At 43.3% G+C, this 11,218-nt stretch overlaps 1 protein-coding gene across 1 annotated transcript; it reads right to left on the bottom strand.

Moving 5' to 3' along the window:
* Window positions 1-7,101: 7,101 nt before the first annotated feature.
* Window positions 7,102-8,005, bottom strand: LOC132236461 (kallikrein-7-like). The gene has a single exon (XM_059699610.1). The coding sequence runs from the start codon at window positions 7,927-7,929 to the stop codon at window positions 7,147-7,149; it is 783 nt and encodes a 260-aa protein (XP_059555593.1). The 5' UTR covers window positions 7,930-8,005; the 3' UTR covers window positions 7,102-7,146.
* Between the last annotated feature and the right edge of the window lie 3,213 nt (window positions 8,006-11,218).

Genomic DNA, 11,218 nt, shown 5'->3' with positions numbered 1-11,218 from the left:
TAGACAACCCTAAAGACTCCACCAAAAAACTGCTAGATTTAATAAATGAATTTGGGAAAGTAGCAGGATACAAAATTAATATCCAGAAATTGATAGCACTTTTATACCTCATTAATGAACTCTCGAAAGAGAAACTAAAAAAAAAAAAAAAGTTCCATTCATCATCACAACAAAAAAATAAAATACCTTTTAACCAAGGAGATAAAAGATCTGTATTCAGAAAACTATAGGACATTGAAAAAGAGGAAGATAAAAAGAAGTGGAATCATATACCATGTTCATGGAGTGGTAGAATTAACATCATTAAAATGTCCATACCACCAAAAGCAATCTACAGATTCAATGAAATTCCTACTAAAATACCAACAGCATATTTCACAGGTCTAGAACAACTATTCCAAAAATTTAAATGGAACCAAAAAAGACCCTGAGTAGCCTCAACAATCTTGAGAAAGAAGAACAAAACTGGAAGGATCACAATACTGTATATAAAGTTATACTACAAAGCCACTGTACTCAAAACAGCCTGGTACTGACACAAGAACAGGCATATAGATCAATGGAACAGAATAGAGACCCAGAAATCGACCCACACCATTATGGTCAATTAATATTTGACGAAGGAGGCAAGAGCATACAATGGAGTAAACACCATCAATTTACACCACACACAAGAATAAACTCAATATGGATAAAAGACTTAAATGTAAGTCACAAAACCATAAAAAGCCTAGAAGAAAACATAAGCAGTGTAATTTTAGACATCTCACGTAGCAGTATTTTCACCAATGCATCTCCTAACAAGAGAAACAAAGAAAAAACAACAAATGGGACAACATCAAACTAAAAAGCTTCTGCACAGCAAAAGAAACCACCAACAAAATGAAAAGGGAGCCCACTGTATGGGAGAACATATTCATCAATGATACATCTGATAAGAGGTTACTTTCTAAAATATACAAAGAACTCATACAACTCAACACAGGGAAGACAAACAATCCAATTAAAACATGGGCAAAGGACCTGAATAGACACTTCTCCAAAGAGGACATACAAATGACCAATAGACATGTGAAAAAATGCTCAACATCACTAATCATCAGAGAGATGAAAATTAAAACTACAATGAGGTATCACCTCAAATCTGCCAGAATGGCTACCATCAATAAATTAACAAACAACAAGGGCTGGTGAGGATGTGGAGAAAAGGGAATTTTGGTGCATTGCTGGTGGGAATGCAGACTGGTGCAGCCACTGTGGAAAACAGTGTGGAGTTTTCTTTAAATATAGAACTTCCAGTTGATTCAGCAACCTCACTTCTGGAAATATATCCTAAGAATCCTGAAGCACCAATCAGAAAGAATATATGCACCCCCTATGTTCATAGCAGTGTTATTTACAATAACCAAGATCTGGAAACAGCCCAAGTGCCCAACAGTAGATGAGTGGATAAAAAAAAGCTGTGGTACATTTATATCATGGAATACTACACAGCTGTAAAAACAAAACAAAACAAAACAAAAAAACGTTCTCTCCCTTTTAGACAGCATGGATGACCCTGGAGATTATTAAGTGAAATAAGCCAGTCAGAGAAAAACAAACATCACATGATCTGACTTATATGTGGAATCTAATGAACAAAATAAACTGACAAACAAAATAGGTCCAGAGACATGGATGAATGGAATAGAATGACAGATCTCAGAAGGGAGGGGGTTGGAGGGGACAGAAAGAAATCATGGACACAGACAATTATGTGAAGAAGGACTTGGTGGGGTGGGGACTGGGTGGAGAGGAGCAAAGCAGGAAAAATGGGGAACATCTGCAATACTGATAACAATACATTTAACAAAAATTAATAAAAATTAACACAGTGGCCCTGGACAATGTGGCTCAGTTGGTTAGTGCATTGTCCCATATACTGCAAGGTCTCAAGTTCAATTCCCCATCAGGGCACATACCAGGTTTCAGGCTTGATCTCCTATCAGGGTACATACAGAAGCAACCAAGCAATGTTTCTCTCTCACATCTATGTTTCTCCCTCTCCCTCTCCCTTCATCTCTCTCTCTCTAAAATCAGTAAAAATATATCCTCAGGTGAGGATTATTAATTTTAAAAAAAATGAACACAGTAAATGAAGTAAGAAAAGCAATAAATACAACTTTACAATTTTGAAGCAAAAGCTTAAAGAAAAAAGAATTTGGAGGTGTCATAAATGAAGGGCAGCCAAATCTAATATAAAATGCCCTCGGTGAGAAGCCACGGGGCCTTTGACAAGTCTTCTCTCCTCTGTGCCTTCTTTTCATCTATAAAATATGGAGATTATGCCAGAAAAGCTGGCGTTTCCTTTAGCAGTCACACTTGAGATTCCTTGGGGCCTCTTTCCAAGGTTTTTTCTCAATTCCCATAGCATTCTTGGTGAGAGTCTCAGGAAACTACTGTTGTTCTCTGAGGTGTCCCTTGAGTCTGCTTTGCCCAGGAAGCCTCAGATCATGACTCTGGAATGAAGCCCCTCCTTTGGGTAGCCATTATTTTCAAAACCCTTTTCAAAATGTCTCATAAACTAGCAATCTCCCACCTTCTTTGGTCTTCCCCGTTGAAAGAAACAGTAAACTTGGGTATCGACCCCAACCTTCACAAGCTTCTCTGTTCAGCCAAAATGCTAGAACTGAGAGACAGCAAACGTGTGGTCCCTGGAGAACATTTGACCCTTAAAAAAAGGAAATGCTGAATCATCTCTTGATAGTGAAGAGGGACCACTTCTGGGAAACCTTCGATGCCGGCTGTGTGACCCAGCCAAAGGCACCGGCAGAATGGGCAGAGGCACAGAATACAGGCTACAGTTGTTTCCACCTTGAAGCAACCAAATCAGGAAGTTCTCAAAGAAGTTATTTCAAAAGCAGTGTTGGGAATTTGGAGCATGGGAAAAATTATTGCCTTTTTTTTTTAATAATTAGAATTGTTTCACACTAGGCCAACCTGAAATTAGAAGCCGAGAGGCCTTCTTGAACAAGTCTAGCTAGGAGTTCAGTTCTACAGTAGGCTGCACAGATACAGATGAGATTGCAGAGGGCGAGTGGAGAGCATTGAATAGCCTGAATTACGCTGTATTTGAGTTTCAGAGTAAGTGAAGGTTCTCTTTAGACATATTCATTAGGATTTTACATTTGTAGATAAGAGAGAAGTGAAAGGGAAAAGTGCAAAGAACTGAGCCTTTGTGGCAAAGGAGGAAATTTCCCTCCACCCTTCTAGGCTCTTCCAGCTGGTCTAATTATTAAATCGGCATGAGACAGATTAACAAGAGAAAATAACCAAAGTTAATTATATACAAATATGTGAGAACCCACATACTAGTACATGAGAGAGACAGAGACAGAAAGGGAAAATGAAATACATATGGCACCTTGAGCCAAGGAATGAGGTAAGAAAGAATCATGGGGCTTCAGAGGGGAGGAAGGTCATTCAAAGGACGATAAGAAGAGCACATGTTCAGTAATTAGAAGCTTGCCCTACCCTATAGCTAAGTCATAAAAAGTTATTTCTGGTGGTAATTCTTATTATGAGCAAGGCCCCAATTTAGATTCTTTAAGGGAGAGGTAAGCGTTTCTCTTGAGCCCGCAGGGTCTCCATTGCCTTCTGAGGCCTATTCTGAACATTTCATCTTCATTGTCTACAGACCTTGGTAGTAATAACACAATGGCATATTCTGGTTGTCCAAGAAGTTTCTGGAGTCTGCGTCTGTGGATATAATATAAAGTTCAGCACTCAAAGACCCAATTGCTATTCATTCACATTACACAGAATAAGGCCCGAGGGGACTCGTTCTAAATGCCAGCAATGTTTTCCTCAGGGGAGAAGGATGGGCTGAGGGGAAAAGGTGAATGGGAACATTGATTTCTTATCTGCTTCCATGTGCTTTATTTTGTATAACAGATACTTATTCCCTTTAAATGTTTCCAAACCATTTTTAAAAGTCCTCATTGAGCCCTAGCCGGTTTGGCTCAGCGGCTGAAGTTCCTGGGTTTGATTCCAGTCAGGAGCATGGGAAAAATTATTGCCTTTTTTTTTTTTTTTTAATAATTAGAATTGTTTCACACTAGGCCGACCTGGACTTAGAAGCCGAGAGCCCTTCTTGAACAAGTCTAGCTAGGAGTTCAGTTCCCATGCTACAAATTCCCAACACTGCTTTTGAAATAACTTCTTTGAGAACTTCCTGATTTGGTTGCTTCAGGGTGGAAACAACTGTAGCCTGTATTCTGTGCCTTTTGCCCATACCTCTGCTGCAGGCTCCTCCATAGGCGGGGCCCTGATCAGACTTGTGCAGGGAGGCAACCAACTGATGTGTTTCTCTCACATCGATATTACTCTCTGTCTTTTCCTCTCTCTTCCACTCTCTCTAAAATCATTGGGAAAATATCCTCAGGTGAGGATTGAAAAAATAATAATAAAGTCCTCATTGAGTCATTCAACTACATGAAAGAAACAAGTGCCATGACAATGCATTGGGGAACAAGGTTTGGCCAGAATCGATTGTCTCCAATTATCTAACCAGAGCTTCTGCTGTCTGCCGAAGCCACCCCTGAGCATTTATGTCACCTGCTCTTCACCCCTCTTCTGCAGAGATGATTTGCAAATAAAGTTCCTTTGCTGACCTGCCCTTGGGGTTGAGGTATGGCCAGAAGGGCAGTGTGGAAAGAGGTCCTAGTGGGCTGGGCCGGGAGCCCAAGGTTGAGAGAGTCAAGGCCGGCCAATGAGGTCAGAGACACTACACCTTTGCTGGGACCTTCCACCTCTGTCTTCTCCTAGATCCTAGAAAGCAAAGCACTTTCAAGGCAGAAACCCCCACCTGCAGAACAAGGCAGGTCCTGAGCAGCCATGGAAGTTGGCTCCAGGTAGTGAGAACCCATTGGGCTGAGAGGGGTGCTGGGAAGAGAGTGGGGGATCAATTGGGAGGAATTCCCCTGCCAGGAAGCCAGAGAAGCTCAGCGGTGCAGCTGATTTCTTGCTAAGAGAAGGTCTAGACAGCAGTATTCCCAGGGATCCTGCTGCCCAGCTAATGGGTGTTGTTGGTTTTTGTTGTTCCTTAAATCTCCTTCAAAATTCTGGGTTAAAATGTGCTCTCCATGTCATTTTTTATCTCTTGGGGAAGAAGGGTAGAGAGCAGTAGAATTTATGTGGTTTAAATCCCATGTAATTAATGTGTGCCTTTCTCCCCTATCCCAAATAAAAGTTACATCACTCTCGGACGTTTCCAGCATGTATATTTTGCATGTACAAATGCACAGAACTATCCTCTGGGTTAGACTTTCCTATGTTTCTACTGCCCCAAGAACCCTACTTCTTGTCTAAGTTCATTTCTGATCCCTTCCGACTGCTTTCACTACCTTCAGCCTCAAATCCCGTACCCAAATATTGAGTCTGGGTATTTCGATAGCTCTGTAACTTGATACCAAATCCCTCAATATTGTTCTAAAACTTGAATTGGAAGTTACAACCTTTCAACTTCAAAGTCTGTTCTGAAACGGACTCTGGAGCAGGGGGCACGGGATGGTTGACTTCATCAGCATCATCAGATTGATGGCATTGACCATCCTTTTTCATGGGTTTGAGTGGTCTTGTGAGTCCCTCCATGGAACATCTACCTTTGTCTGCTTCTTACAGACCAAAGACAAAAATTGAACTGTTTCATGTCTGGCATCACCCCAGAACCTTCATGGGGCTGGGGGATCCTAAGGACCAGTGCCCTGACCTGGCAGACTCCCAGGGGAGGAATGCTGGGAGGGATTTCACCTTGGTGAAAGGCCTAACTAATTATTGCTGTTCAGCCCTATCCCATTCTGCCAAGTTCCCAGTCCCATATCTGCTGTGTCTTTCCCTCCACACCCCATATAAGCAGCAATTTAAACATAAGTGGGTTCAAAAATTAAATCCAAAACACCAGAATCAGTCAGGCCTTCAGTCCCCAACCCAGCATCACTATAGCTAGCATCTTATAGGTGATAAAGAAAGATATTTGGGGGAGTGGGGGTGGGGATGGTCTCTGTTTGCATCTCTCTCATGAAAGCTGAGCTGACTGAAAAATAAAAGTAACCAGCTGGTAGGAATCTTGGATCTGTGCTTTAAAGCTGAAGAAATAAGCCTTTGAATAAACTGCAAAATAAAGGATACGGGAAAAATTGAAGAGGACTTTTGTACAGATTCTTTCTTATCATTTCATGACATGGTTTTCATATCAGATATTCAACAGCCCATCAATCTGATGATGCTACAATTAGTCCCACTTCCAAACCTGATTAGCCACTCTGGTCTTGTTTCTTACAAAGATTAATTTTAGATTTTTCTCAATTAGGATTAATGTCAACTAAACTGTAATACATGAAAAGTGTTATTAATGTTATCATAATAACAACTTATGCTCCCTCCACATTAAAGCGTGTAACACATTTGCCTAAAATGTGTGGTTGAACCCTTTTCTTCCCAACCTCAAAAGGAAAGCAAAAGATCCTGGAACTGAATATGAATGAAACAGTTTGTCAAGAGCTTTGCAAATGTTGCTCTAATTCGTGCAAAATCAAATTTATCTCCATTAGGTTAAGTTTAACTGGTTCAGAGCCACACAGTTGCCAAAGATGGGGTGCTCCTTTAAGAAATAATTTTGGAAATATCCATTGAATTTTCATACTCTTCTATTTGAACAGTCAAAGGCCCTTTATGAATTAGCAATGAGATAGGACAGAACTGATTTTCCTTGGGGATTACGTGAGATATTTTATTTTATTTTATTTATTTATTTATTTTTTAGGATATCGTTGGCATTTTTTAAAAAAACATATTTTATTGATTGTTCACAGAGAGGAAGGGAGAGGGAGAGAGTTAGAAACATCGATGAGAGAGAAACATGGATCAGCTGCCTCCTTCACACCTCCTATTGGGGATGTGCCCACAACCAAGGTACATGCCTTTGACCGGATTTGAACCTGGGACCCTTGAGTCCGCAGGCCAACGCTCTATCCATTGAGCCAAACCTGTTAGGGCTTGTTGGCATTTTTAATATCACTTTGACAAATGATAAAGTCCAATAAGGCTGCAAGTCATGGAAGTCTTTATTTCTATGAATTTCCTGTTCAGGGCATAGGGTTGGAGAGATTAGCAATTTTTTATTATGGTTTCATATATCCATTTTCTGTACTTGCATACACGCGTGTAGATGATGGGGTCGAAGGGTGGATGACAAGGGAAATAATCCGAGGACACCAGGCCTTGCAGGGAACCTTGGCAAATCAGCCGACTCCCGGAGTCACCTTTGCAGGTGAAGGAGGATCTGCTGGGCGGGGCAGCACAGATGGTGAATTTCCTCAACAGGATCGGGTAAACCTGCTTGCAGTCGTTGTAGGGGATGATCCTGACATTCGAGCACATGAGCGCGGCTGGGTTTCTCACTGCTCCATCCATGGTGGTGCTGCCCCAGCCAGAGACGGTACAAGTGGTGCCAGGCTGTTTGCAGCTGGAGGGCACCTTCATGATCCTCACGGTGGGCGAGAGCTTGGCCGGGCTGCTCAGCTTCAGCAGCATGATGTTGTGAACATTTGTGGTTACATCATACCGGGGGTGGGTGAAGAACTCTGTGGCCCTGATCTTCTGGGCATTTCTATCGACTAGAAGATTAGTGCCTATCTGCACAATGTACTCTCTCGAGTAGCAGTCGGCGACGGTGAGCACCCACTTCTCGTGGACCAGCACGCCGGCACACAGGAACACATTGTTGTGGTACAGGGCCACCTGCCAGGGTTGGGCGCCTCTTGGACATTGATTTCCATTAATGATCCTCTCCCCAGTATCCTGGGCTGGATGGAGACCTTCTTCTTCAGCAGATCCCAGGGCGAAGGACAGCAGTAGGAGCAGCAGGGGCTGGAGCAGGGGACCTGCCATGTGCCCTCTCTGAGCCTCTGTGGCTGCCACGGAGGAGGGGCCTTCTGTGCTGGGGCTGCCGGGGTCTGGTCTGGTCTGGTCTGGTCTTCAGTCTGCGTTGGGATTCAACCGTGTCCGGCCTGTTTTTCACATAGTCTGTGTCTCATATTGATAGGGAATTTGTGGACTGGAACCCGGATTCTTTGTCCGCCAGAATCGAAGATGAATCAACGGGTATAGCAAAGGTGGAGATTCATTGAAGAACAAGTACAGACTCCCAGGTGGGGAGGGGGAAAGGGTCCCCGAGATATTTTATTTTTAACCTTAAGCTTAAAAAGTGTGATAAAAATTGATGCCTTAAATTAAGTCTGCATAAGACCTCAGGAAAAAGTTCTTATCAAAGAACCAATGAGGTTGCAAGGATTAGGGGGGTGGGGGGGCAGATTGGAGAAATCTTGGCTAAAATTCCTCGCCATGAAAATCTGGTGTCTTACGTAAAGATAAGAAATGGGAAACACACACTTCCACATGATCAGTCAAGGACTAGAGGAAGTCCCCAGTCACTGGCCCTGAAGCTAACCTTAGCATTCTGTTCTGAGCCAGTTCTAGAAATTAAATCTCAAAGGCAAAGCGTAGGGTTTTATCTGATGGAAAAATGAATGAGAAACATCTTCAATTTTGGAAAAGTACCTAAAAAATTAAAACTAGGCTGTATCCAACAACCCAAGAACCTAGATATATAGTAACTGCTGATATTTAGGGTGTTTCTGGCCAATATTTTAAGAAAGATACCTGGATCCGTGTGTGTGTGTGTGTGTGTGTGTGTGTGTGTGTGTGTGTGAGAGAGAGAGAGAGAGAGAGAGAGAGATCTTGTTTTAAACACAACTGGAATTCTACCACATAAATTTTACATTTCTCCTGGGTTGATACTGGGTGGCAGAGCACCCTGAGAGAGGTATTCCTGAGGGTAGGGAGCGACCTGGAATAACATCTTCCCAGCTGTGGACAGGGAAAGCCAATAGCACCCATGAGCCTCAATTCTCCCTCTGTTCCCTTGCCTCCTCCATGGCCCAACACTCCACTCCTTATTACTCGGATAAGCTGAAGCAGGGTGGGACTTTGGGAAAACTTTTACTGAACGTTAGAGACAGTAAAAGGGAAATAAACACAGAACCAGAAGTACAGACAGGCTGGCTTCGGAGGAACTGACCCCACCTGCCCACACTGGCTCCTTCCCCAGGGCTCGCTTAGTCTGGTTTATTCTCAATGGTGATTCATGGTCAGCCTCAGTCAGACCTCCTCATTTGCTGTTATCTTCTCATCTTCCCAGTTGGAAGCCCCCCCATGAGCATCCTCAGCTGGGTCCTGGCAGACCCCACCTGGCCTTGCAGCCTCCGGATTTCCACCCCCTGCACTCTCCTCACTTCCCCGCTCCAGGCTCAGGCTGCCCTGGGCAAAATTGCTCTCCTTCGTGGCCTCTCTTGGTGCTGCCCCCAGTTCTCTCCCAAAGCACAGGGTAGATTCTAAAACTGGTTCACAGTGAAGTGGCGAAGATTGGCAGCTTCCCGCTGAACCTCTCTCCTGAACCACAAGGAGTGAATCCGGAAGTTCCACGCAAAGCTTGGGACACTCCTGCCCACCAAGCCGCGGCCCCTCACCTGCTGCACCGTTACCGCCAATGTGTGTGCCACACGAGGATGCCTGCAGAGTAGCCATTTTCTGATTTGCGCAAAGGTGCCCTGCAGGGTGGGATGGCCCTTTCTTTATGGATTTCCTTTTAGGAATGAAAAAGCTTTGTAGAGATTAGAAAAAGATGCCTTCCCGGGTACGCACAACTCCCCTGGTGAAGATTTCCTCCTTCTTCCTGTTGGAAAACTTGTCCTCAGCCTCAGGTCAGCCAGCTCCCCCGGTGCCTCTGGCATCACCAGGTGTCGCCACCTACAGAAGACCTTGCTCTGGGCATTCCTGGACCAATACCATGGATTACCTTTGGGTGTTCCTTCACTGTTACAAAACCTCTACCACAGAAGGTAAGGCTTTTTTCCAGTTGTTTTTAGTCCTTGCCCTAAAGCTAGATTATTTTTATTTCTCCTACTTCTCACAGTATTGGCAGAAAATGCTTCTCTGGATTGCCTCTTATCTGAAGTCTTTTATGTTCTCACTATTCCCTTTCATTCTTTTCTTCCTAGAAACTTCTTATCTCTTGCCATCCCCCAATGCCCCTCCAAGGGAAGAGAGCCAGCTCTCACCATTGAGCAGTTATCAAAAATCTCTGAGTCATGGTGAAGGCCTGGGGCCCCAGCTGCCTAGAAGAGGTCAATGGAGGGGGGGGGGGGGGGACATATGTAATACTGTCATCAATAAAGACTTTTAAAACAAATCTCTGAGTTACAGGGATGTCTCTCCTTGAAAGGGAGGTGCCTTGGGAGGGGGCTGGCTTTCCCCTAGGCAAAGGCCAACCTAGAGTAGCAGGGCTTGTGGGGAAAGAGCCTAGAGGCCTTAAATAGTTCTTCCAGACAGTTGTCCCCATCGTTGCCATAGATATCAGAAACAATTCCTTCAGCACTGATAGACACAAGACTCTGTCAAATGCTGTTTTGAATTATAAATGACAAAGAGCATTCTCCATAGACACAGACAACAGTATGGTGATTACCAGAGGGTAAAGAGGGTTGGGGGTGGGGGGAGGGAGGAGGGAGGAAAAAGAAAGGATAAATGGTGATGGAAGGAGACTTGACTTGGGTGGTGAACGGACAATACAATATACAGATGACGTATTATAGAATTGTACACCTGAAACCATTATAATTTTATTAACCAATGTCACCCCAATAAATTCAATAAAAAAGAGTTCTCATATACTTTACCAAACATGCATGTTAAAAATGGCAAAGAGCCTGGCTGGTGTGGCTTGGTGATTGAGCATCAACCTATGAACCAGGAGGTCACGGTTCGGTTCCCAGTCAGGGCTCGATCCCCAGTGTGGTCGTGAGCAGGAGGCAGCTGATCAATGATTCTCATCATTGATATCTCTATCTCTCCCTCCCCCTTCCTCTCTGAAATCAATACAAAAGATTTTTAATGGCAAAGAGAAGAATTGCGATCATTTAGAAATTTTTGTTACAATTTTGTGAACCATTTATTATTTATGACTACATGTCATGGTGAGGGAAAGGGGTGCAGAATACACAACTGGCATAAAATTATTTTGAGCAGAAGACACTTGAGTTTCTGAAATCTCTTACCTGCCTAAAAGCATAGACTCCTCAAAGAACTTCCAAAAATTCAATTGTCATAAATCTCCTCTCAG

This window comes from Myotis daubentonii, chromosome 6, assembly GCF_963259705.1.
Source record: "Myotis daubentonii chromosome 6, mMyoDau2.1, whole genome shotgun sequence".
Taxonomy (NCBI): Eukaryota; Metazoa; Chordata; class Mammalia; order Chiroptera; family Vespertilionidae; genus Myotis; species Myotis daubentonii.
This window is presented reverse-complemented; position numbering and strand designations above follow the sequence as displayed.

Coding starts and splice junctions, on each gene's coding strand:
- LOC132236461 (XM_059699610.1), bottom strand. CDS start 7,929: ATGGCAGGTCCCCTGCTCCAGCCCCTGCTGCTCCTACTGCTGTCCTTC.